Source organism: Telmatherina bonti (assembly GCF_933228915.1).
Source record: "Telmatherina bonti genome assembly, chromosome: 2".
In the NCBI taxonomy this organism is placed as follows: Eukaryota; Metazoa; Chordata; class Actinopteri; order Atheriniformes; family Telmatherinidae; genus Telmatherina; species Telmatherina bonti.
The window spans coordinates 32,753,047-32,780,932 of NC_136620.1; the positions used below are offsets into that span (position 1 = coordinate 32,753,047).

At 41.2% G+C, this 27,886-nt stretch overlaps 1 protein-coding gene across 2 annotated transcripts in view; it reads left to right on the top strand.

The window, feature by feature from the left end:
* The first annotated feature begins 7,109 nt into the window (after window positions 1-7,109).
* frmd4a (FERM domain containing 4A) overlaps window positions 7,110-27,886 on the top strand; it is a 34,698-nt gene continuing 13,921 nt past the window's right edge. Inside the window, exons 1-12 of one of the 2 annotated variants that reach the window (XM_079255259.1) lie at window positions 7,110-7,490; window positions 9,815-9,880; window positions 13,773-13,867; window positions 15,620-15,712; window positions 18,591-18,675; window positions 20,639-20,695; window positions 21,373-21,395; window positions 23,226-23,309; window positions 23,429-23,494; window positions 23,591-23,648; window positions 23,774-23,860; window positions 27,728-27,804. In XM_079255259.1, coding sequence (XP_079111385.1) covers window positions 9,815-9,880; window positions 13,773-13,867; window positions 15,620-15,712; window positions 18,591-18,675; window positions 20,639-20,695; window positions 21,373-21,395; window positions 23,226-23,309; window positions 23,429-23,494; window positions 23,591-23,648; window positions 23,774-23,860; window positions 27,728-27,804 — 791 coding nt within the window. In that variant the 5' untranslated portion in view covers window positions 7,110-7,490. Of the gene's footprint in view, window positions 7,491-9,814; window positions 9,881-13,772; window positions 13,868-15,619; window positions 15,713-18,590; window positions 18,676-20,638; window positions 20,696-21,372; window positions 21,396-23,225; window positions 23,310-23,428; window positions 23,495-23,590; window positions 23,649-23,773; window positions 23,861-27,446; window positions 27,523-27,727; window positions 27,805-27,886 lie in introns of those variants that run through there. The other variant, XM_079255260.1, reaches the window with a different exon arrangement.

Sequence of the window (27,886 nt, forward strand, 5' to 3'; positions counted from 1 at the left end):
CATCCCTTTAAATCCTCTAAGTGTGTCTGAATCATGGCTAAAGCAGGCATGATATAGGTTTTTGGAGGTGGTCCTCGCTATTGAGTGAAGTGATTGGTTTAACTGTGGTATTGGTGTTAGGGATATAAGAGCTTATAATGTTTTAGGTTCAGAGGTTAGGGCCTCGGTATAGAATGGTAATCCTAAAGGATTACGACGAGAATCTGGTAAAAATCTGAGGAAATCCCACCGAAGGACTTCCAGAGCCTTTATTTGGATGGATATGCAGTGACTCTACATGTGTTTACAGAATAGTCGCTTAAAGCTACGTATGTGAATTAACATTTAAAGGATAAGTAAGAAAATGTGATGAACTACTTAAGCCTTGATATTTCTTCTTAAAACAAACTTAAGATAGATATTTTGTTTTAAAACTTTATAAATTACGATCTTGTAAAATGGAAAAATAAGCTGTTAGCTTCAGTTTAGTTATACTCAGACAAATCTGAAGCATTATTTTATAATATCACATGATTATTTGGTAAAACACAGTCATTTAATATACTGTTCAATCTAAATCATGTTGATCATAACTCTTTTGATTATTAAAGTGCCGAAAGATGTGAGATGCAAAGTGAAATCTTTTGACTAAGAATTCAGCCATGAACCCAAATGAACCCTTTAACTCTGGCAGTTGTGTGATTTATCATGTGTTTTTATTTATCAAGCAAAAGCTTTCCACTTCCTACCTTCAGAATCTGGCTCTCCTTGAAGCCAAATAGCCTAATGAAAGACATTCAATACCTCTACTATGACGGGATTCCCTTTGGACAAGAGGAATTGCGTCCACACTCACACAGAGAACACACACACAAAGCTGCCAAAGGGCTCTCCCTGCAGATGAGCTGGGTCATTTTTCATTACCTTGGCTCAGTGGAATCAAGAAAGCAGCAACGGAGCACAGTCACAATGAACTGTGGCTTTAGATTGATAAATCCTGGCTGTAAAGCACCGTGGAGGCAGACCAGACAGGGTGCAGGCAAGAGCTCATGGAGGTCTAATAGCTCATTTCTATTCTATTGTTTGTCATTACCTCACGCCAGATCGTGGAGGAAGATGAAGAATTGTCACAAGCTGTTTTGTGTTAACCTTGTCACCTCATGCATCTCAATTGCTGCTTTTTTTTTTTCCAAAATATTGTTTGTTGTCTTACCTCTATTTATGTGTCTGCTTCATTTCCATTTGATTCCTTCATTTTGTGCTGCCCATCTTCTTTTCCTTCTTCACACACTCCCCCAGTGAATTCCTCACCTCTATGCTTCACTTCTGAGGCATTTGTTTGTTTCCTCTAAGAATACCTGGAACTATACAGATTCACAAACAAAAACCCTGGTACGTCACCCGAGCCAGTATAGCCTGGAGGGGAAGTGGGGTAGGTAAGGTGGGGGTGGGGTAGTTGAAGTGAATTTCAAGTGCATGTTGACTTTACAGAGGAAAGGATTCTCTTGTTTTTGTCATCTTGGGACTTTGATGCTGTCATCAGCTGGATTGAATCACTTTGTGATGGACGCCTTTACTGGATTGCTTTTATTTTGAAGTTTACACTCCTGAGTTGTACCTTTTTTTCATGTTGCTTCTTAGCGTTTTGCTGTGTCTCTTCATGCCCTTCATTTCTGCTACAGTGTGCATGAATAAGATGGCTAAATCTCTTGGAAAGTTGCCATGACAACTTTTGTTTGCATCTTAAGGGGGCAAATGCAATGTAATGAGCCCATTTCAGGCATTCATGTTTGTGTGATGATGATGTGCGTAGCAGTGTGTGTATGTGTGTGTATGTGTTTGACAGTGTAGAAGACTGCCATGTCACTCAGCTTAAAACATAAAAAGTTTGAAATCTTGAGAATTATATAGACAAAAGTTTACTAATGTCTTGTAAAGATCCCCCCATTCTAAGGGGTGCTGGTTTTTACATGTCGGACTAATTAACCTGGAAAACACACACTCAATGCCACACACACACACTCACAAACAATGGCAAAATCAGCAAAGAAGAGAGGGGATTAGGACATTTTTCACCTCCTTTCCCATGCTGCTCTGTTCTCAGGGTACATGTTTAATAGCCTAGCAGAATACATTAGAAGTGTGAGACACACACACACACACACACAGGAGTTTACAGACAGCACTGTTTAATATTCAGCAAGCTGACTGATTAGAGTGTTTGGTATTCTATCTAGTAGCAGGACGGGGGATAGAGGCCAGTGGAGTTCAACCACTCTGCAGCACACAGTGCCCTTGAGTTTTGGCCACAAGCTGAGTGTCCCAGTGTGAGTGTGTATAAGTGTGTGATTGCCCATGTTTGCGTATGTGAAAGCAAATGAAAGCCAGAAGAGACAAGAGAGAAGGAGACGTCGAAGAGGAATAATCATCAATCAACAAAGTTCAGCGAGTTTGCAGCCTTCGAGACATAGACACACGCAGGCTGCTGTTAGCAGGGCCGAACCGAGTACCCCGTTCTACATCACGGTTTCTCTGCATGCATCGCCAGCAGTATCAGTGAACACCGGGTCACTTGGGTCTACAGTGATTTCTCACTGTGTGAATTATAGATGAAGAGAGGAGGTGTAAGGGGGTAAAAGATCCTTCCCTTGTGAATGACTCACACCGTCAGTCCACATCCTGGTAGATCAGTCTCCATTATCACCAAGACTATGTTTCATTGAGATAAAAGTCCTGAAGACATGACATCACTCATGCTTTTTTTTTTTTTTTTTTTGTCTTGAAACACTCTGCTTCCCCCTATTAAACATGGCTGTCCATCTTTACAGCTTTCCTTTTTTTTTCTCTGCTCTTAGAGGCTAATTAGATACTGAAACAGCTCAGATCCATTTCCTGAAAAACACAGAGGAGCTGTATGGCTCACACACCAAGATATTCTCACAGAGTCACCTTATTAAGGAAGAGCTCATTTTGTGGAGGAATTTAAGGAATAGTATGTGAGCATCAGTGCAGGGACAAAGATGACCAGAATAGAATTAGTCTGAGGAGGAGAAGAGCCGCTGACAAGGAGGAAATGGTGAATTGTAAAATGGTGAAATGGGGCAATCCCTTTTGACTATTTTCAGCACAGCTCATCCTCAATGAAAAAAATATTAAAAGCGACATAGGTGGCAAGAAGATAGTCTGAATTCATACCAACCAAAAATAAAAGTGATTTGCACTGAAATGGACGCACTGTGGCACTGTATCATCACACTGTGCTGGGGTAAGGCTTTTACTGACTTGGATGTCATCTCGGGAGACGTTTGCTGTGGTCTTGCTTGAAATTTTTCTCTTTCAAATATAACTCCGGGCTTCCTGAGTGCCCTTGTACACGTGTGCATCTCTGTGCCCCAGTTCTTCTTTCAGCCACTTCGCCTCTCTACATCAGTGAACACTACGGAAAGTACAGTCAAAATAAGATGGATGGAGAAAACTAAGAAAGGGAAGAGCACAATGGAGGCAGACAGAAGGATAAAGTGGATCTGAAAGCGGCGGTTCTACAAGAGCGTCCATTAGCTGACATGCATGGCACTAATTGTCATTTCAGTAAAGTATTTGATTTGCAGCAAAGGATAACACCTCATTCATGTCACTGTTGCAGGAACAGTCCAGCTATGCATTGGTTGAAAACACTTGCTTAAGTTGTTAATATAATAAAAACCATGGAGAGAGAAATAAGGTGATGCTCTTAAAGTTACGACTGCAAGACTAATTTTTCCCATAAAATTTCTAACATCTGCGATGGACTGGCGAGCTGTCCAGGGTGTACCCTGCCTGTCGCCCAAAGCCAGCTGGGATAGGCTTCAGCTTCCCCGCGACCCTTAATTGGATTAAGCGGTTCAGAAAATGAATGAATGAATGAATGAATTTCTAACATCATTTAAAGCTTTTTTATAGTCCTTCTTGCAAAGCACAAACCAGAGGCCACACTGTGCATTTACTTTAAAGTGTCTACATGTATCTATCCAGTTGACTGGAAACTAAAGAAACTTGATGTAAACTACAGCGAAAGTGAGCTTGAGATCTGAAGCCACAGATGAATTAAAAGATACATTTAAAGACAGCTAAAGTTTAGATGACACAAAATCCTTTCTGTAGCATGACTTGATATCTTCACAGAGTGCCTACTGAAGCACCTCACAGCAGTGGGTTCCCGATAAAAGTGCCTATGTAACATTTAAAGTTCATATGCGTCTCCACATGGCACTTTGAGTCAAAGTTTTGAATCTATGTAAGGGAAATTTGGGGGGGTGAAAGTCTGGGAATGGAGCTTTGTAGTAAATTGAGAACAAAGCAGAGCTGGCTACAGAAATATCTCCAGTTTGTTTGAAGTGCCAGTATGTTTCTGATTTTAAAAAAACGCCCTAACTGGAACCACATTTCAGTCCCAAAGTCACTCACGGACATGGGAGGGTGGGGCTCACAGACACACGCAAAAACAGACATCCCACACACACACATATACACACTTGAACAAACAAAACAGATCTTTCCCGGTCAGTCGTTTCTCTAGACATTCCTGGCTGCTTTTCCCTGACCCTCCCTGCTCCATCTCACTCTGCCACCACCAGTATAAGAAGACGGGATTTGGCCCGGCTATTATTTTTCCAACAGCTTTTCAATACGGAACTGTGCTGAAACTGTAGCTTATTGAGTGTTTTTATGAATCTTGTGTTGTAATTTAATCTGCACCATATGTAGGTGCTGTTGCGTTAAACTGCAGACAAACCATAAGGCCTATTCACATACGATGATCTCAGCATCATAAATCATCATGGGGCTGCTTGAGTCAGATGATGCTTGTTTTCAGTTTAAAAGCCTGTTTATTTATTCTTCCTAAATACAGGGAAGTTGCAAACAATGGTAGACGGCAGTACAGAGAGCGAGAGCCTGTGTGTCAGTCTTAGCTGCCTACCACAGCGTCCCACAGGCAGGGTTAAAAAGATTCTCCATCTTGCTTCAATTAACCCTTCAGCTGTGTTTATATCATGCTCTACAAATATTGGTTATCTTTTCCACCCCCGACCATCAACCCCGTTCCCCTGCCTGATCCTAAAACTTGCCTCTACTGCCCACCCATTGTTAATCCCATCTCACTCATTCAAATCCTTCCACCTCAAACCTAATAATCCTGACAAATATAGATAGGCACCTCATTCTAACCACAGCTGAGTCCAGAGCAGAAGGTCAGAGGATCCAGAAGGAAGATCAGTCAGGACCCAGCGAGCTCATACCTGAAAGTGTTTCTCATCTTGTGCTTCTTAGCAATACTTTATGTAGTTCATAGAAAGGTGAGCATGTGTGGGGAAGATAAGGACATGAACATTGGACAGTGTGGTACACTAAATCAAAGGTGCTTTTCATTGTTCCTTCCAGCCGTGTTTCCTTCCTTCCTTTTTCATCTCTGTCCCAGGTTGTGATTCTGTCTCCTCTCCCTCACCTCCTCTCACCACTCATATACATTTCAAACAGGAACAATAATTCATAAACCCTTGCAGTTTAACTATTCAGGATCTTGCCTCTGCATTTTTTTTTTGTCTCTCTTCCTCTGTCATGTCCAGCCTTACCCCATTTCCCCACTGCCTGCTCTGTTCCATTCTTTATTTCTCTCCTTCTTTCTCACTACAGGGTCCTTGTGATAGCAAACCGAGGAAGCAACCAATAAAAGGAGATATGTATTTGACTGGAGAGTGAAAACGAGGGATGGGTGTGTATATTAAAGCCAAAGAAAGAGTCATCTGGACATGTTTAAGTTGGACAGGCAGGTTTCCGGTGTCTGGAACAGGCCAAAAATATCCAGAAACACAAAAATCCAACAGGAGGGAAAAGGACACAACTCCTCGTTTCTCATGTGACCCTCTACATTTAGCAACCAAAATTGAATTTTGGGATTGCAGCATACACTCTGGTGGCAGTAAAGTAGTTCAAGCCAAGAACATTAAGTTTAACCACATGATATTGCTTAATATCTGGAATCTTCATCTGGAATGTGTTGAAGATTAAGTTAATGTATTTAAGATATGGCACAGCTGCAATGGATTCAGTCAGTCATTTGAAAAGTCAAACAAGTACACAAGTATCCTAGAAGTTGTAGATGGCCTCACACTGTTTTCATAACACAAAGACTTTATATTTATGGAAAAAAAGATTTGCTGAATCATTCAAATACTTTATTGACAGTTGGTAGCCTATACTCATGTAGGGCATGCCTCTGGCATACACAGTTGTATCTATTTATGGTACCGTAAACCAGACTGATTCTGTTATGTTAACAGCTTGTGGTTTCAACGGCTGCTGTTCCAGCTAGGTAAGATGAACACAAGTGCCCAACTTAGGACATACCAAAAGATGGAAAGAAAAAAAAAAAAAAGGCCAACGGCTGAACTGACTTAATTTCATTCAAGCCAAACAAACCTGAGAGCGAGGAGGCATTTGTTTATGTGTGGACAGGAACCAACAAGCTGAAGGACTCAGTAACAAGGACGCAGACTGAAACACCTAAATATGTGCACTGTAAATAACCCAGGGATATGAAAACCTGTCACAACTGTATAATAACAAGTCATTATACATTTCACCCCCTAAAAGAAGTGTGTTTTATCAGACATGCAGACTGGGATCAGTGCTCTTTATTTATCACTTGTCTGAACGGCAGACTGTGTGCTCTGCGCACTCAGATGTCTGTTTGGGTGTAAGCACACACACACCCACAGACGGAGAGAGGTCTGCAGTTTCTCATGGCTGTGAGCCGCTGCAGAAAATTCCCCCTCACCTCCTCCTCTCCCCGCCCCCACATCTTGCCTCCATTATTCCCGTGTTTTCGAAGCATGACATGGAAAACCATTGCTCACTAACATTTCTTTATATATATAGATATATATATAAAATTACTGACATGTTTACCCATCCGTCGTGCTTTCTGGTCGTCCCCCTCGCCTGCTGACCGTTGGTACGGTCTCGTGCAAAACGCACGTCCACGCTCACCGTCTGTGCACGGTGCCGGTAGCGAGCAGGGAGGGCTGGTGGAGCCGGACTTGCAGCGTGAGGAGGCTCTGATTTCTCTGGAGGAGGGATGAGGGAGACGCCAGCCTGCGGAGACGCTGCGCAGTCGCCGTAAATGAGCGTTCAGATATATATATATATATATATACACATATTTTTCTTTTACCTGGAATGGCGAAGATATGAGACAACTACAACGCTGCTGTGTTTTTCCTTCTTTCCCCATCAGGATACAATGAAAACAGAGTCAGCAACAACGTTTGTAACTAACGTTAACTAATGGTCACAAACATGGATGCTGATGTGCCCCTTCCTTTAGGCCGGCCAGGAAAACGGGTGTTTTTTGATGATTTTGTGGCAGGAACGCGACTCGTTTCTTTTTGGGATTAATATTCTGGGCTTTTTTCCTCTTCCTTTTTGGTGCTGGTGACTCCGTGGGAACCTCGCAGGGGACGTTTGTTTGCAAGGTAGCCTGCTATGTAACATCAATGTTCTCGTTTTCTCTGATACGCACCGTGCGTCAGCGGCAACAGTCTGGAATTTATGCTCCAAATAATGAAACATTTTGATCATTGCTGCTTCACACTGCGTTTTTAGTGTTACCTCTCTCCCCTCTGTGTTTGTTACCAGAGATCCAGGCCTGAGGAAGTATGTTAGCCATATCCAACCTGATAAGTAATGTGTTAGAAATCCTGCTTTTAACGCACAGCATGGATCACAGATGAGGGTGCAGCAACGTTGCGATTTAGCTCAAGATTTTCTCCAGAAAGTGCATTTAAATGTAACCAATATGGGCCACACACTTTTTTTTTTGCATGATAGTGCAACAACACTGCATATATTCAGTGTTGTTTTCAGGCTCCTGTTTGTTTCACGTGACATTTAGTTGAATTACTTGTAATCTAGTCCTTTAATGACAACTATCTATTTATAGAGTCTTTATTACATTTGGTTTCAGATGGGTAGTCACTCAGTAGCATGTGCCCAAGATCCCAAAGTGAATTTCATGGCTAAAACTGAAAAAAACCATCCATTCCAGGGCAGATTGGACTCCCTAATTTAAGCCTGAGGGCAGTGATTTGTTACCTTGACACTAAGGTTTGCAGTATTCCCAGATGCTTGAAATTGATTGAAAGTGAGAGTGTACATAGTGGTGTGTGTGTGTGTGTGTGTGTGTGTGTGCCTGCATTGCAGTTTTAAGTACTTTCTAGATAAGATGTTTAGTCAGTGCAGATTCAGAGTTTTGTCATCTCTTCCAAAAATAGCCTTTTTTATGTTCAAACCCATATTTGCAGGAGCTAAATTTGCAGCTTCATGGTGAATACTATTTGTACCACTGCTTGGTGGTAGTGACTAATATTTCTGTGTACTATATGAACATTGATTTGGGAAGGTAAGACAGGGGACTGGAACAAAAGGCGGCATTGGGAAATGTAAATCTATAAGGGTGTAAATGTCACTGACTGTGTGCACAGGTGCACTCAATCTAAACACCTAAACCACAGGAGATCAGTGGGGAGTGGGAGGCCAAACTGAAGCCACAGATGAATGTGCAGGCACCAGAAGTCATTTGGAGGAGGGGGGGTTCACACTGGGTTGTGTGTTGAGGCATACATATGTCAGTTCTTTTCCTGGTATCTTCTGGTATCTTCATCTCTTTGCTAAATCTCACTTCCACTCTGCCACCGTCATGTGAGAAATTAAAAAAAGAGACAAAAGTGCATGCTTTGTTCGGCTCTTAACTGTGTTGTGGACTCACCCTGATTAAATTGCTGCAGCTTCAGGTGGTTTGGTGATATAGACTTACAAACCGGTTAAACTTGTGTTTATGAAATTTCTGTTGTGAAGAGAATCATTAGTGCTCATTTGACAATTAGGATTTCTCTTCTCCTCTTTCTTCTTCTACTCCAACAACTCTTACCTTATGCACTGTCCTCCACCCCCAGACTCCCCATCTCCCACATGTGAGGGAAGTGTAGGAGGAGCCAGAGGGTGTTTGTGCTCCTCAGGGTCCCCGCTTCCTGTGAAATTGTGGAGAAACTCCACATGTGTTGAAAACCAGCAGGATGCAGATAAAAACAGACGCTATCCTGCTCTTCACATCATTAAAGCAAGCATAGTTTTTAACAGATCTTCTGAGGCAAGCAGGTTAAGTTTAGGGATTGGATTTGTTTTTATTTTTTAAAAAAGTTGCAAATTTCCTTGAAGACTTGCAGAGATAGCTTCAAATATTTGCTCTAACTCGTCTGCCGCAGCTCATACTTTCATCATTGCACCTGCTTCACTATTTACACCTGAACTTGGCAAACACACTTTTTTTTTGTATTGTTTATGCTGCTCTGTTTGTCAAACCTTGTGTCAGCAACACAGAGGACTACAGTGTACATTGTCAGCTGGTTGTTTGACCCGCTGGCTTCTAGTGTACTGATGGATAATGGATTTCCTGCTCAAGGAGGAATGTTAAAAATGTCCAAGAGGGACAGAGCACGACAGCGTCTCTGTTGGCCTATTGTGTGTAGCTCAGATAAACCTGCTAAAACTTCACTGAAATACTACACACACACATGCAAACTCCAAATTAGTACATGACAGAATACAGTTCTGGCTGATGAAGGGATGGTTTTCTGTTTATTACGGACCACAATATGTGTGTTTGCTGGAGTTTTGTGTAATTTTCTTTCAAGAAAACAATCATGTCCTGCTTTATTTAATGTTGCTGTGACATGTTTTACCTGTCGATTTATGAACAAGAATATTAAGTGCATTGTTTGTGTTTTCTGTCTTTTCTCAGATGACAGAGGGGAGGCGGTGTCAGGTCCATCTCCTGGACGACAGGAAGCTGGAGCTTCTTGTCCAGGTGAGCATCTCTTCCTCATGCCCTTTGGCTCTTTGTTCTCTTTCTACCTTCTCACCTTACAGATTCTCATTTCCTTGACGCAAGAGAGAAGGAACGTCTTATTGCTGACAGAGGGAAATTTAGTCGGCAGTAGGTGATGCAGCACTTTTGTGATGCTCACCTGATCTCTCCACACACATAAGAATGCACCCAGGCCTTCTAAGCTTGCTGCTCTGTACTGGTCTATGCTCTGATCTATAGTTAAACCTGGTTATATGTACTTTTACTATATTGTTAATGGCATCCCTTTGGCTGTATTACAGCGTGCCTGGACTGAACCGTATTCATTAAACTTCCATATCTCTGCTTGGTCAAACCATTACTCATTTTCTGTTGAAAGATAGAAAGACAAAAGCAAGTAATTGCCCTGGAACAGGAGAAAGACTGACGCAGAAACTCAAGAGGTTGAAAGGAAGACAGGGAAGTGAGATGAGTGCTGAGGAATGGAGAGACAGGAGATGTCACTGAAGGGATGGGGACAGAGAGGAGAAAGTGGAGAGCCAAGGATAGGTCTGCTGACTTTCTGATTTGATTACTCTGCCAGAACTGATCCTCTCTCTCTCAAATTGCTACTTGTTTCTGCTCCTGTCCCACTTCCTGTCTCTGTTTCTCAGACTTTTCCACTCATCACCCCATATGCCATTTTTTTCTCATTTATTTGCTTGCTTGTGTTTACCAGCTTTTCCCCTTGCTCGGTCGTTGCGATGCATCTTTATCTCGTTCAGTCTTCTCTGTATTCACTCTCTCTGCAATTAAATGTGAATATAAGACAATAATATATAAAAACAAAGCTATTCATTTATTTGTCTCATTCATTGTTTATGCAGGCACAGCATCATGAATTATTAAAGCCGTTTTACTCAATGAAACACTAAATGATATTTTTAACAATTGCACTCGCGGAACAAAAGGGATGAGAAAAAGGCCAGAAATGTGGATGTTATTAACAATCACTTGTCTCATAAATCAGGACACAGATGGGTCTCTTTTTTTCTACCTTTCTCTGTTGGCCGGATGTTCTGTAGGTCACTGAGTTTCTTCTCTGACCGTAGAGAATTACAGAGTTATTCTAAGTTTTTTTGTTTTGTTTTTTTCTATGCTGAACTATGTTCTGCATTTACTTGCATAAAAAAGGAGGGAGGGGAGTATTCTTGATAGGGTGTTCATATCATAACTCATAAGCTAAGTTAGTAGTTGTCTGAAATATTTAGATGTAGTCAAAGTCCCTCACAGGTCCCGTAGCAGCTGCCGTCCTGCTTTTGTAACGGCCAGCGAGGTTCGCAGAGGTTGCATCACACGTTTGTACCAGACTTCTTGGTCTCAGAGGTGTCATTCACCTCCCCACTCTACCTTATCCCCCTCCTCGTACATTATATAGCACATCCTCCATGGTTTGTTTCTGGAGCAATGCTCCGTTGACAGAGAAGTATGTACTAGAAAAACGGCTCACAAACTAATGACCGAGAGTTAAATCAATGCTGAATATGTGGCTGAAATGCTTATCTGTATACAGCCTTGGACTGTGCGTTCTGTCACTGATAAATCCGTTATTATTTTGTACATTTGAGCGATTTTGAAGGCAGCTGGGGCCTGTTAAGCAGAGACTGAGCCACGTAAGCTGCTGTTGTGAATTTCACTTGGTAAGCTTTAGTGTGTCTGCTTCTCACATGCACTCCCCTGTAATTCTGACTCTGTTAATTACCTGTGCTGCTGAGGAGGCACTGGCTAAATGTCTATTAGGAGTAATGCTGTCTAAGCTAGCAGAGAGCTGCGCTGTCTAATAGATGGTTTCTAAGTGTGTGTGTTTGTCCGATGTGTCGGCGTGCTGTCGGGAGATATTGGTGTCTCTGTTATTGTGTGTCTTGTCGCTTTGTATATTGCCTGCCATGTATAATCGTCCAAAACATTATTACACATCTGGCATGAGAAATTGCACAAGAGGGCTGTCGTGCATGTTTGTGGAAAGGGCGGGGATCGTCACTGGAAGAGGAAACTGAGCTCAGTCATCTTCAACTCAGTCAGTTTGATTCTGTAGTTTACTTGGTATTCTTCACAATGTGGAAGCAGGAAGTTCAGTTTGACCTTCCGGAGCCCTTTCTGTGTTCATTTTCATCTTGAGTCATGCACTCCTGATGTTTAAGCAGGAGCTTATTTCATCTTCATATCATCTTTCCAACTGTTTTCTCTGTGTGCCCATGCAGCCGGGTCCCCCTCCTCGCTGCCTGCTACCTTGTGGCGGCATTGATCTTGTTTAATTGGTATTGTTGCCATGGCAGTTGACTGTGGTAATGAGAGACCACTGCTGTATGTTTCTTAAACCGAACCAAAACATGAATTACAGCTAATACCATAAAGATAGCCTCGTCTTAAGACCTAAAATTTCCACATCTGCAATGTGCTGAGCACTTCAAAGGGAGTGCTGTTGATTTTGTAAGTTCAAGCTCTCCTATTTTTGGAGTCATAACGGTGCTATTCCAGCTGCAGACAGGAGCACAAATTTCTGTTGAGTCACACAGACCAGGACTTAAACTCAGCAGTCAGCATTTCCTTTAATAATCTGTATACATAACGTACAGATTTATGCTTTGATGCATTTGAAAGTTTCCTTTCAGTATAATACCAACATTGCTTTATGTTGCTATGTGGGTGTCTGTTTTCCATCCATGACAGAGTCTTGTGCTAGATTCACATTAAAGGAACGAGAAATTTTTCATCCAGCTAAAGCATCCAGTCTTTTTGTCATTTTCTCTTTCGCCATTTACCTGCTTGTAGAAGGCCCAGTTGTCCTATATGTTAACTTCACCTCAAGCATTCAGCATCCTTTCGCGTCAGTCGAGAGCCTTTGTATGCAGCAGATAACTTTATGCATGCTGCTCATATGGGATCTAGGTCAGTGAGGATGTATGAGTGTGTGTGTGTGTGTGTGTGTGTGTGTGTGTGTGTGTGCCTAGTCTGTACAAAATCGCGCCTTCCCACTAAATAGTTCTTCGTAGCTTCTGCCACTGAATTCAGCTGTGCAGTGAGTAGATAGCACATGACAGTAGGAAGCCATTGCAAGTGGCATGCACGCTGTGCCACTTTACTGTACCTGCGTTGTTTGACCATCTGTATTTGATTATATAATCTGTGTCCGCCTCTTCTGCATGAACTACAATGCTTGCGTTCTTTCTGTAAACATGTTATCAGTGAGCTTTGCATGCACAAATGTGCATGCAGATGTTTGTGTGTGTAATTGTAGGCAGCGAGACACACCCATGGTTAACCTCAGTGTGGAGCGTACTGTCGCTCAGGATGTGACGCACCAGCAGCATACGGCAGCAGTCGCTGGCCTTTTGCTCAGCTTTAAGATGAGCTGTCCTCTCCGGGTGTTGTGATGAATGATTAGCCTCATCACATACTGCGTGGACAATATTTCACTGCATTTGTGAGCTTGGGAAGTTGTTGTGCTAGCTGAAGCCCTGTCTGCAGTACGTGGAGTCAGCCCAGAGCCATGACTCTGCAAGGAAGGTGTGGGTCAGAAAGGAGAGTGGAGGAAAGGGGAAGGGGAGGGCTGGGTACCTGCGCTGTCAGCAACATCCACAAACTCCATCCATCTTTCTTGATCTCCTTCTCTCTCTCTCTCTCTTTCTTTTATCTCAACTTTCTTCTTCTTTTGGTCTTTTCCCTGGTGTTTTAAGAAATGCTTAGTCATTGCAGTAAATCCATATGATATAATACATTTGCATGAAACTTCATTACAAATACTTGTTCCAGTTAGTCTATTCAATGATAAATTGGTACACACAAGGCGGGATTTAACTAATAAATATACAAGAATATCCTTAACCAGCATTATGTATCTGCCTCTCTGCAGCCCAAACTGATGGCTAAGGACTTGCTGGACCTTGTGGCCTCTCACTTCAACCTCAAGGAAAAGGAATACTTTGGAATTGCATACACAGATGAAACGTAAGTAAATTTTAATCCAACTTGAAACCCCAATTCATATTGTGTATCAGTGTAGACCTATAACACTCAGCAATTCTTCATATTATTGTGCTAGTTAGATCAAAATCAGGCTTACATAATGCATGTATATACCTGGTAGTGTTCAGAGTGTGGACAGCTCCGTATGTAATCGCTCAACAAGACTGAGATACTTCGAGGCACATAACACAAGTTCTTAAGTCTTTGCATCCTGTTGTAAAAACAGTGTAATCAGTCTATATAAATACAGTATGCTTGTAATTTTTAAAAATTTCAAACACTTCAGCTTTGCTGCTATAAAATCTTGATTTTATAACGGCATCATCTTCCGACCGAATCATCAAGACACGGTCTGTGATGTGATATCAGCAATGTTTGAATGTAAGATGACCACCCACTGGGAAAGTTAGAAGGAGCAGAATGTCTCAAATGTTTTCTGACATAGTCCATAGCATCATGGCAACAGACATACAATCTCCTTCTAATGCAACAGGAACACAGACACTGGTTCTGTTCTGTGGCCAGATCAACATGTGTGTTTTAAGTAATGTAAGAGGATGACAGACAAAGTAAGAATCAAAGTTCAGGTGCAGCAAGTTGTGCTGCAGAGAGCAATAAGAAGAGAATAGTTGAGCGCATGTGATTATGGTCATGCTATTTTGATTTTGGAAAACAGTAAATCTTCTTGTTTGTCTGAAATCAATTTGTCTGATTAATTGCAAGGAATAGGAAATAAAAAAAAAAACAGTGCTGCATTTAATTGGATTACCTTGGAACTGATAGGGTTCCATGTTTTTTGTTGCCACTTTGTTTACACTTAGCTAGTGTTTCACTGAAGCATATGTGATTTGGTATTGATTTCCCTTTTAAATGAAAAAACTGCTGTAAAAAGCAAAAGCAGTAGTAGAACAGAATAAGTTAGCTGTAAGCCTCAAAAGCACAACTTTATAAATAACTGTTGTTGTATGCTTTTTTTAGTTTAAAAAAAAGACTTAATAGAGGGATAAAAGTCATATTTTTACTACATATCTGATAAACTGTTTTCTTCTCTTTCAAATACAAATAAAACCATGTTTTAGTCTGCAGATGTAAATACGCTTCCTCTCAAAAAGGGCTTAAAATGATCTTTGGTTCACTGTGGGATTGCAAAGATCATGTGTCTGCCAGAAAGCTTGTTACAAGCTCTGTGCTTGAAATGCAAAAGTGACATTCAAATAGCTTGTATCGTGTTTTGTGACCTAGAAAGACAAAGCACCATGGCGTGGTGGTCATGCAGACATGCCGGTGATTTACATACAGGCAAACAGTGCAGTGGCCTCTCTGCCTCTGTCCATTTGTTTATTTGATCAAACGCACCCTTTGATATGAAGCAAACTGAACTCTGCTCTTTGGCATTTCCTCGGCTGTGGCACAATGTCAGTCCAGCAAGGTCTGCTTTGCATTCCCCCCCCCCCCCCCCCCCCCGCCATCCTCCCCCAGGAAGAAATCTATGATGTGTAGATTTGTTACATGTTCCTGGAGAGAGCGGAAGAAAGAAAGGGAAGATGGAGATGTTGCTCAGTTGCTCAGACCGTGCAGGGTTACAGGGGTGATATGCTGTCAGTGCAGCTTTTCTCCCAGTGGGGTTCAGAGAGGGAGAAAGGATTAAAAAAAACTAAATCAAGGTCATGATAAACTTGTGTGTATTCAGACATCCCTAAATAATTACACTGACAACTTGTTTTACCTTATCAGGGGACATTTTAGTTGGCTGCAGCTGGACCGCAGGGTATTAGAGCATGAATTCCCCAAGAAGTCTGGGCCCATTGTTCTCTACTTCTGTGTCAGGTGAGTGTTTCTCTAACGCCTCCCAATCATTTCACACACACACACACACACACACACACACACACACACACACACACACACACACACACACACACACACACACACACACACACATCACTGTCTGAATGGTGTTTGAATACTTACACGAAAAGGAAGGAATGATTCAGCGTGTCTGCATGTGCTTGTGTCCGCACATACGGCGCATTCATGCGGTAATAAGAAGAGATTAGTAAGATTAATTATGAAATAGCTTTGACCCCTGTGTTTAGCTCCCGCCACGGGGTCTCTCAGCCAATCATGAGCCTCTTAAACCTCATCAGTATGCACTGCATGCAAATCCCTTGCAAATGGCCTCCTGGTGTCCACAGAATGCCAGAGCACTCAAAACAAGACAGTAAAAAGCCTTCCTATAGAGGGAGAAGCCTCGTTTTCTGTTTTGTCACTACTGACACATTTGTCTAAGGTTTCTAAGGCTTACTTATTCAAATGTAACACTAAACGGTTCAGAAAATATCCTGGTACATGACACAATGCGTCATGAGGCATCCATTTTCCAAGTGCTGTCTTTGTTGTTTATAATATCATACTCATCTTCTCAGTTGGATGCAAGCATTTCTTTAACCTGCTCTGACAGGCTTATAAAATAATGCTTCAATTCTTTACCCTTTTATTAGTCTGTGTTATGCTCATACAGTGGTCCCACTCTTATATAATACAATAATGACTCACATAGAAATTGAATTGCATGTGACAACAATTCAAAGTGTGCATGTTTGTTTAGGTTTTTTTTTTATCTTTCCTGAAAAGTAAATGTGAAGGGAAACAAATGCAGCAGTCCATATCTTCCCTTTGCTCCAAATACAAACACTTTGTCTCACACAGACACGCACACGCATCTCAGAGAAAACATGCAAAGGGAAACTCAAATTTTTGTTTGTGTCCACCTTTGTTCTGTGTTCTTATACACAATATATCTCAGTGATGTCATGTATCACCCCCGAAGAGCTGAGTATTAGAGTTAGAAACGTACATACTTGTATGACGCACATTTAACTCCAGTAAACAATGTCACCAAGTAGTCATTTCCAGGGTGACATTAATGCCTCCAGTCATAACACAATGAGGCGGTTGTTTACCGAAGTCGTGTTGTATGAATAAAGTCCCAATGCAGATTCCGTTTAGTGAACAACAGCATCACTGCACAATATAACAGTGATGTTGTCACAATGTGCAGATCGCATTGATAACCGCTGACTGACATCCCCGTCTGCCTCTCAAATCAATCATAAAATTGCATGAAACAGCTGTGTGTGCCTTCGGTGGCAGAGAACTAGGCTGGGTGCAGGGTGAGGGTCTCCTTTTACGTATTTACATAGACTAATGGATTTTTGAGCTGCTGCTGGTGGCACTATGAACTTAAACACTGTTTTGAGGTCACATCTCCATTTTTTCAGACAGCTCAGGCCAGTCTCTCTAATCTTCACCTCTCCAAATGTGAATCCCTTCTCAAACACATTCTACCCATGTTTTCACACATATGTTTGCATATGCAGATTCTGAATGAGAGCTGAACAACAAAGAGCGTAAATGTCAGACTTGAATCTATTATCAGTCTCATCATATTGTTTCGAAAGCCAGGTATGTGTTTGTTCCTGCGCAGGTGCCTGCACATCATATTATGGCATTCTCTTGTGGCATTTGTTAGATGTGTGTGTTCCTAATAAATGTTAGACAGATGCCCCCACCACCACCCGTTCTGCTGATTCAGAGAGTGTCTTTTTGCATGCTTGCTGCTGTGCTGGCAGTGTGTGTATGTCTCATCAACACTGTGGCTTTAATTAAATGTTCACACTGAATATTGACAAGACTCCTCTCATTCTCTCTTGCAGCTCACTGGGTAACGCGATTTAAACCCTCCAGTATCGATCTGCCAACGGTCCTTATCACTCAATACCTATACCCACTCATACAAATGAACACACTCATTGACATGTACTTATAGGGACATGTGCTTAGATCACACTAATACACATTTGGAGACACTTAAAAAGTCATATTTAGATGTTTTCTGACGCGCTTTACAACAACTAAGGTTGTTGTAAAGCGCTTTATAAATAAAATTTGATTGATTGATTGATTGTGATCATGAGGGAATATAAAAATGTATGCAGATAAGGAGTTTGATGAGAGAACATGTAAATAGGCATGTGAGAGCTTATAGAATGGTTTTGATGTGTGCCTCCATAGGAGGGGCTAACAATGTGTAGCCTCCCAGTACACCGTCTTAGCTCCCCTCTGGCTCCGCATGAATTCATGAGCTAAATTTAGACGGCATTATTATGTTAGCTCCCTGCTCACAGCTCTGCCAGAACTGGGTTACTGTGCTTCTCTTTCCAGTATGTAACTGACTGTGTCTCTATGTGTGTGTTTTTGTACTGGATGTGGGTGCGTAATCACTACACTCTGCTGATGATGCACAGATGCAGACAATTGTGTGAAGTGCATGATGCGCACATTCAGAGTCTGTGTGTGTATGTGTGCGCAGGTGTCTGCATATTCAGATTGTGGAATGTGCACACACTAACAAACTAGTAACGGATCACTGCCAGGCAGCAAAGTGTAAGCGAGATTTTGGTGTAAAGGGGAGTGAAAGGATGTTTGGTCTGCAGGGGTCGATCTTTGGTATTGGTCTGCCCCCTTCTGGCCATTTTAGTTATTACATGCTGTGTTATTTCCAAAAACTGAAGTTAGTCCTGTGACGCTCTTTCTTGCATAGGCAATAAAACATATAGATCCTCGTCATTAGGCTGAAGATCGTCATATCTTCCAGCTGGTTCTGAAGTTCCAGCAGTATTGAGGATTTTTCTTCTGTTTGCAGGTTCTACATTGAGAGTATCTCCTACCTAAAGGACAATGCCACCATTGAGCTGTTTTTTCTTAATGCCAAGTCCATCATTTACAAGGTAAACTTTTTCCTTTTGTCCGTATGATGCATTCCAAATACCACTGGCTCCTGATAACAGATGGATGTGCTTATATGGGTTATAGGAATCCTTTGTATTAGAAACCAAGATTTTCCACTGGTCTTAAATCATTTCACAAGAAGAGGCTGGAAAAGTTCAGTGGGTGTTTTGAGGTAGAGGTCTCTGGCATGCATCTCTCTTTTAGAGGCATGCCACTTCATTAGCCCAATTTTTAGCTCTAAATAAAGAGATGCCACAAGAGGAAAGCTTGGACCTCCATCCTGTACGCGGATTTGGTGAAGCAGAAAATGTGAGCTATTTGCATCAGCTGTTACCATCACGCTATGCGCTGCTCATCATTCCAGCAGCTAGCGAATAATTTGACACATTTACTGCCATCTGGCAAGGCTGAAGCACATTTATGTACGCTTCTTGAATGACAATTGAAATCATACCTTTGAATAAGCAGCCAGGGATGAAGCAGATGGAGTTATTTCATCAGATTTTTTGTACATTAAACGATTTTTTTGTTTAGCATGAGGGGAACCCATCCTGTTTTTGTTATATGGTCAATGTTTAGTCAGTTGTGGCAGTCGTTCAGTGACAAATCCACAACATTTAATCGTTGTTTACCTGCTTTTGATGATATATATATATATATATATATATATATATATATATATATATATATATATATATATATATATATATATATATATATATATATAATCTGTACTGAAATCAATGGTTTCATGATGAATTTGCAGTATATACTTATACATTTAGTAGATTCAGATATATGACTGACAGCTAGGCAGAGAGCTAGCACTTCTCAGACAGTGTCAACATGTAGATAAGTGTATGTCAAAAAGTGCAGTGAACCTCCATTATAACCGTAAATGTGCTTTATTGTTACGAAATAGAAGCAGAAAGTATCTAGTTGCCTCCGACACATAAATCTGTTAAAACGTCTTGAGGAGCACATCCAGTCTCGACCTGCTCATTAATCACATGGCAGCTTGGCTGAATGTGTTTTAACCCTTCTTGATCCAGCAGTTGATGACCGTAATGACCTTACTCAAGGAAAGAGGTGAAAAAACAAAGACAAAAGAGGAAACTTTAACATATAATTCTGAGTTAAGGTGTAGTCTGTAAAAAGTAAAATATCATGAAGGCTCACTTTTTTCCAGCCAGTGTTTGTAGTTTGCAGCATTTTGCCATACCATGAATGTCCAAACAAAGAAAAACTCACAGTGTGTGACGATTTATAGCCATGTTGGGTGGTACACCCAGAGTGGGTTTGCTTGTTCTAGCATTTCATGGGGACCGTCTGATCTTCCAGCCAATTAAGAAGTGGATTGTAAAGGGAACATTCCTGGCATTCCTGACCCACTACTCACAGCCCACTAACCCTTAAACCTATGTCCAGTATTGAACACATAGAATACATCTGTGTGTACTCTCACATTGTTGGTAAATACACAAAGCAGCCACACAGGCATGTTAAATCATCCATGCTTACACTTCTTCTGCATCTCTTTGCCTCATTTCCTTGCCTCCTTATTGTCTGGTTATTTATCTTTTTCACTGCACACCAATAACTAGATTGGAATTAATGATAATACATTAAAAAAAAAAAAAAATGGCGCAAGAAAATGCAACAAGAATCACAAACCAGAACAACCATGTTCCCCTTCAGCCCCTAAACCCTAACTCCCAACCCCCTTCCCTCAGCCTCTGATCTATGAGAACACATGAAATGAGAGAAGAGGAGAAAATGTTGGCTGTAGGGGAGGAACAACTAGCAACTTATCTTTAATGATGGAATAAATGAGGATGAATGACATGCTCGCCTTATCAAGGGTATCCGTGATTTATTCATTCACTCATCAACAGTAGAAAACAAAAGAAAAAAACCCGTCATTCATGGCTATTGTTCTTTTCTGTTCTTCTCTTTTTGCAGGAGCTTATTGAAGTAGACAGTGAGGTTGTCTTTGAATTGGCCTCCTACATCCTACAAGTAAGATAAAGCATTATTATTTGTGTGTGTGATAGTGCATTTATCAGTATGGATGCCTATCAGTGTACTTTTTTACTACATTCTCTGCAATAGCTTCTGTTGAGCCTGAAGCAGCTCTGCTGAAACTGGTGTATCTTCACCAGTCTTTGATCCAAATTGCTAAAGATTAAACTCACATAATCTGCCGCAGTCATAATTGTCAGTAATTTAACTCTCATTTTCTCCTGCAGTCACCAATCTGTCCTTAATCTGCCTAGGCACAAGGACATTCTGAATCATCAAATCCCTAATATACTTTCCTTGCAGCAAAATTAAAAAAACAAGATTTTGCCCCATAAACGATAATTGAACACAGAACATAGTGGAAACTCCTTAATCCCAGCCCTTTCTTTGTTCTGTCCCTTCCTCAGAGTAGGTCAGCCCATTAACTGTGATTCTGCAAGGTCATGTTACACCTAGAAATGACTGAGTGGCTTGTGTGTGTGTGTGTGTGTGTGTGTGTGTGTGTGTGTGTGTGTGTGTGTGTGTGTGTGTGTGTGTGTGTGTGTGTGTGTATAGGTGCACATGTACAGTATCAGGTATCTGTTTTATAGGCCTTCAAAGGTTTCACTGTGCTCACTGTTCATTTCTAACGCATCACTGTACAGTATGTAATCTCTTCAATGTCTTTTCTGCAGGAGGCCAAAGGCGATTTTACCAGGTAAACTTCCTGACAATCATTCTGTCAACATTACATGTTTGAAATATTCTGGTTTTAATTGATGCAAGGGAGAAGGTGCAATGAATACTATTACAGGGTCAGTGAAGCCAAATTGAGAGCTCTTTTTCACAATTTAACCAGAGTATCTGTGACACATTATGCTGCCTGTTGCTGATTGTAGAAGCAAAACTCTTAGTTTTATGTCTTATGAGATCATTTGAAAGAAAATATTTAGTTTAACAGAAATAGTAGTTTGTCTGAGTAATGAATGTACCATTGCCCAGTTAAAACATTAAAGCTGATTTGCAGAACTAGAACTGAAGCTCAGAGACACGTACCAATTCAAATGAAAAGGTAAGTGTGTCCAAACTTTAGTGGTACTGTTTGTTGGCTCTGAAAGGAGAAGCGTAGATAGGAGGAGGAAAGTAGGGATGATGTTGAGCACTGAGTTGCTTCACTGAGAACCGTCTTAGTTTATGAGCTTCATGAACATCTGTAACCACCTTCATCCAAGCCATTTTGCTCTGTGGTGATCCGCTTGTTTCAGCCAGTGGCATCATGCGTAACATTAAGATGGATTATGTGTTTTTGTTTCTCCAAAAAAGTGTAACAACAGACCAAAAGTGGACTGTCTGGAGTTTTCCAGTCATGCGCATTATTCACATGAGCTGCTCAACTCAAGTGGCTTGTCTTGTTGGCCTAAATGTTTATCATCCCTTATCCCTTTGTTGTAGCATGGATAACACACTACAGCAGCCATCACCTCTGACCTCATTTCCGTTGTTGAAAGGAGTAAATAAACACAACATCCTGCAGAGGGCTGGAATGTGATACTGTCTGGAGATGCTTCTTTCATCTTCCTCCCAATTTCTTTAACCCTTCCTTTCAGATCTCACACGTATCTCCCTTCTCTTTCAGTCCATAGAGACTGCCCTCATCATAGCTGTGTAGCGTTGCATTTGCTACATGTTGCCATTTTGGGCCGTTTCTGCCATTGCTGCTTCTGTCGGTGTACACATCACTGAGTGATGGTTGTTTTTCTGAAAGGAGGATCAGACTGTTAAAGTCTGTCCTGCACAGTTAACTTTTGAGGAAAAAAAGTTTCAGACTTCATAGCTCAGTTACATATAAAGACGTCTTTGTCTACGGATTGTGGGATTTTCTCAAATTTTCTTCTTGTGTATTACAAAAGCTGATGAATGAGTACATGAGTGGATATTAACCAAAGCAGACACGCAGCTGTTTTCACACATCGAAGAACAGTGGGGCAGGGTCGATGGGATCTCTTCCAGGGCTTAGCTCATAGGTTGCCATGTTCCCAGGGCTTTCCCCAATCTTCCCGGGCCTCGGTGGTGGCTAAAGAGAGGCTGGGGGATTAGAGTGCGGCATTAAGAACTCCTTCCTGGGGAGGTCTGAAAACCGAATCCAGGGCCAAGCCCTTTTAGCTATCTGCATGGCTCCGTGTCTCATTTACTCAAGCTCTATCTTAATCTTTTCCAGCTCCATCCGTGTTTCTTTATCTCCTTTTATCTCTATTTCTCTTTTGATTTGGTGTCTGTTTCTATCACTCTTTTTCTTCTCTTTCCAGCTGTCAGTGTCTCTGCAGCTGTTCAGAGATAAATCACACCCAGTCCTTAAAATAGTGAACATCTAAGCTAGCAGCATTTATGCCCTTTTGTCAGCAGATAATACTACATTGATCCTTCATTTTTCCTAGTTAAAAAATAAAATTTAAGCAATAAACTAAAAACTTTGTGTTGCTTTTTTTTTTTTTGTTGATCACCCTTGCAGAAGTAGTGTTGACCAGTTTTGTTTATTTTTCTTTACTAGTAATGATGCAACAAGGTCTGACCTGAAAAAGTTGCCTGCTCTTCCCACCCAGGCCTTAAAGGAGCACCCATCTCTGGCCTACTGGTAGGAGACTGTATACCTGTCCATACACCCACTTGAACAATGTATAGACCCACATGTTGTCTATCTCCTTTTTATTGTTCATTTTTTTATCTTGTTGCACTTTTCTTTTTTTTTTACAGTGAAGACCGGGTCATAGAGCATTACAAGAAACTCAGTGGGCAGTCCAGAGGACAAGCCATTGTAAAGTAAGTGTATATACATGTTTCTGGTTATTTATGTCCAGTGTTTGGAGGACTGTCTCCCTTGCAACTCTTACATGTGTGTATTTCTGTTCTTCGCAGTTATATGAGCATTGTAGAGTCTCTGCCTACATATGGAGTGCATTACTATGCCGTAAAGGTAGCGTTTTACTACCCTGTCTTCTGCTTTTTTCTCATACACGCACCACACACATTTTTCTCACTCTGGAACTGATATGTAGAAATATGAAAAGGTGATGGAAAATTGTATTTTTGTGTTTTCAGGACAAGCAGGGCATCCCATGGTGGTTGGGTTTAAGCTATAAAGGCATCTTTCAGTATGATTACCAGGACAAAGTCAAACCTAGGAAGGTAAGCTGTTGCCCCTTCTGATCTCTCTACACATAAAGCTGCATAGACCTTAGTTCCCTTTTGTGTAATTTATAAACACATTCCTTGCTAAACGTCTTTTTATACTTTTTATAAATCATTAATAATCGCTCATTGGATTCATCTCAGTTTATTCCCTTTTTCCAGAGAAGGTTGCATTCTTGACCTAAATGTTGCTTAAAATGGAAAGCCCTTTTTCTCAGACTCTCTCTTAGTCTTCTTTTTGTTTATTTTTCCATTCACAAAGTCAGAGTATTGTGTTTGTGAAGAGCGCTAACAATGTTTTACATTTATAACTATGTAGAGACTTTCAGTCTTGGAAGGTTACATCCTGTCCTAAATGTCTTTGTATTTTGTGACAGTCTTTCTCTCGGTCATGTTACCCCTCTAGTTTTGTTTAGGGCCTTGATCTCTGCCATTCAGCCTTGTGTCACCGGGTGCTAATTACATTAACAGCATCGTAACACGCTGATTGACCACCAGTATACTTGCTGATGCTTACATCCATTGTGTTGCTCATGAGCACGGTTGTACACCATGAATCCACAAACACACACACATACGAGAAATTGACTGAACACTGAACTCGCCATCCTGACATTCTTCCTGTCTGCTAAATACTTTCCTGTTTGCCACCAGTGTTGTGCTTTGCATGTGTGTGCATCTTGATTTGTGCATTCCACTCTAAATGACTGTCTGGCCACCAAGTCCTGTTCCTGTCTCATTAAAGAAGCAAAAATCTTGCGACTGCTCATATGCTGATAGTATGGAACGATTGTATGATACCAGATGAAAAGGAAGGCTTTTTTTTTTTTTTTTTTTTTTTTTTTTTAGAAAGATTGAGTGCTGAAAGAGTTAGTAGCCTAACTTTCTAACACAAGTAGTAGGGCCTCCTCATGGTGCAGGTCTGATTGTAGTTTAAAGAGGTTTTTACCAAACTATGTTTAGTGGAGTAAATCAGTATCAAAGGTTCAGCTAAAACTTGGTGCAGCAAAGGTTTGTTCTATGGAAGGAAGGCGGAAGGTGGTTTCTTTTTCCAGAATTGAGGAATTATTCAGCTCTTATATTAGAGCAGATTGTCATCACTGTTTGAACTGGTGGAAGTGGAGATTTGATTAGTCAGTAAGTAAGCCAGTTCCCTACCAGTAACCACTGACTCATTGTAAAAATGTTTTCTTTGCTGTGAGTCAGAGAGGTGAAGAGGCAGAACACTAATTATGAGACATATTGGGTCAGTCACAATTATACAAAAAAGTCTTTATATTTTCAGGCCTTTTATATCAGTCAGTAAAGGACTCACTTCCCATGATCTTGTGTCATAGTTATATGTACTGGGTGCAGTGTGTTTTTAATTAAGTGGTCTTCTGAAATGCAGATCACCTACCACATTTATTGAGGGATGCTAAAATACACCCCTTCTGTTTAACACAGGCCACATGCAGACACATCTACAGTAAACACATGGTGAGATTAACAACTGAACCACATACTGTTCTAATGCTTCATTTGTGTCTTGTGACTCGTTTAAGCGGAGATTATAGAGATTGCATGCGGACTGACTTCCTTACTCGCTGATTAAAGTTAATCTTTGCGCATTGTGGGTAAGTCATAGGAAGTTTCCTGTGAAACATTGTAAACTGGTTTAAAATAACTGCATGTGTTTTTATGGCGATTACTGATACAAAAAAAGGAGAACATAGACACATGTAGCCTGTCCTGTGTGTGCATCTCCATGACAACTGTTGACGGGTACACTTTGTGCACTTACAGTCCCACCCATGGATGAAAAAAATAGTCTTTAAAGCCCTCAGGTCCACGTCTAGAAAAGAATAATACCGAGCTGCACAATAGTTGTACTGACCCAAGCTATTTAAACTTTCTATTCTTCAAGTTATCTCCAGGGAGTACACTGAACCAAAGAAAGGCTTTTACACACCATCAGATTTGACCTTTTCTTCTGTGATGTGTGTGAGTTTGCACGCATGGACATTAATTTGCGACAGATTTGGGTCTGTCCATATGACCACCCTGTTTGGTGATGAGTAATGACCAGTCACTTCCTCTGCTTGTGTGCCGTTGCGCCTTTGTGGATGAGCATTCTACTGTCGAAAGGAAGAAGATCTAAAGTTTGTGCACACATGTGTGTACTTTAATAAGAGCACCACCCACCGGCTTATACTAAGTATTTCAGAAAAGAAAGCTGTATGCGTTTTTCCAGGTGTTCACGATCTTTCACATCAACTGGAAAGCCTAAATAATACAAAAAGTTTGTATAGGTTTGAACTATACCGAATTTTGACAAAAAGAAACCTTCCTTTAAAACTATAAGATGACTGAATAGCATACAAGTAACGTCTCTGCCAGCAGCATTCTCCACATATGTTGTGATACTGTGTGTACATTTACATCTTGTGCTGAAACATCAAAACTAACAGACAAAATGCATGAAGTCTGTCCGGTTGATGGTGAGGAAAGCTTCAGTGGCCTTTTGCCAGAACACAAACGCCTATCTTATCTACACAACTCTGGTCCTTAAGTAACCAACACACACACACACACACAGTCTCTTGGTTTCTGCCCCCCCTGCTATATTTAGCACCATGCTACATTAGCACTTCACAGTCCATTGAAATTGCACGGTACACGGTGCACAGCACGAGTTTTGATAAAGCAGCTGACTTTCTTTCCTTATATATATAGAGATAAAAATATTGACATTATATTGTGCTTATATGTTGTTTTTTTGTCATATTTCTTCTCTTTTCTTTTCTTCCTCTTTTCCATCTTTTTGGTGTCAAAATAGAAGTCTTCCTCAGCATTTCGTTTCTCTTGCTTTTTCACTACTTTACTGGAAACGTGCGTGTCCAGCTGATAGATGCAGGTCATGATGGGCTCTGAAATAGCCCAGATTTTACTTTCCTACTAACAAGAAGCAGACTAAAACTTTACAGATGTGTGTGTGTGTGTGTGTGTGTGTGTGTGTGTGTGTGTGTGTGTGTGTGTGTGTGCTCAGAGAGCTTTGACTAACAAAGCATGTGCACTTCAATCGCAAGGGCTGCTGAAAGCTTCACTCCCTCTTTTACCACACACACACACATGCACACACACCACCACCCTACTATTTGACCCCCTGTTATATACACACACACAGATACACACTTCTCAACTACAGCCTAGAGCAGAACGCACAGTCCCCGAGGGAGGGAGGAGGGGTCACGAGGAGGGGAGGCATAAACGCCCCCTCTCCCTCTTAACCCTCCCAGCAAAGCTCCAGGAGAGGAGGAAACTCAACTTTACACACTTTCCAGCAACACATACTCATGCCTCCAGATGGTGAACACCCACCACCTCATAACTTTCTTTTCCCCTGCGCCTGGGAGGACTGAAGATACACACATACTGTGGAGTACGTCTTGAGGGAAGCTTTCTCACCCAGCTGGCTTTGGCTGCTTTTAAAGAGGAGCTGATGGTTCATGAAAGGGACGGAGTACAAAAAAAGAAGAAAGAAAGAAAGAAAAGTCACGCAGAGGAAAGGAAGCCGCCTTCCGCTCACACTGTCTTTCTCCAAAGTGAGATCATCCACTGCTGGGATCCATTGTGGAAAGACCGCCTGGTCTGGACCTGATCATAGACCTCCAGATTAGGTCCCTGTTCTTAACAACTCCTTTTCATCTGTTTTGCTGTTTTGTCTTGCTCCTCCTTTTTTCATGCATGCTCTTGCAAAATCCAACTTTCAGCATTCAGAGAAGAGGTTGAGGCTGGAGACTGCGTGGAGTTAATGTGAAGTAAATATATATAGTTTTTTTTTTTCAGAATTATCCTGAAGTTTGTCTTTTTCCTAAACTTCAGGTGTTCCAATGGAGGCAGCTGGAGAACCTCTACTTCAGAGAAAAGAAGTTTTCAGTGGAAGTCCATGACCCCAGGAGGTAAATTTATATCACAAACAGCTTGTTTCTGTGTGTTAAAACAGAAGATCATCCTCACAAATGACATGTCACATCACAAGCA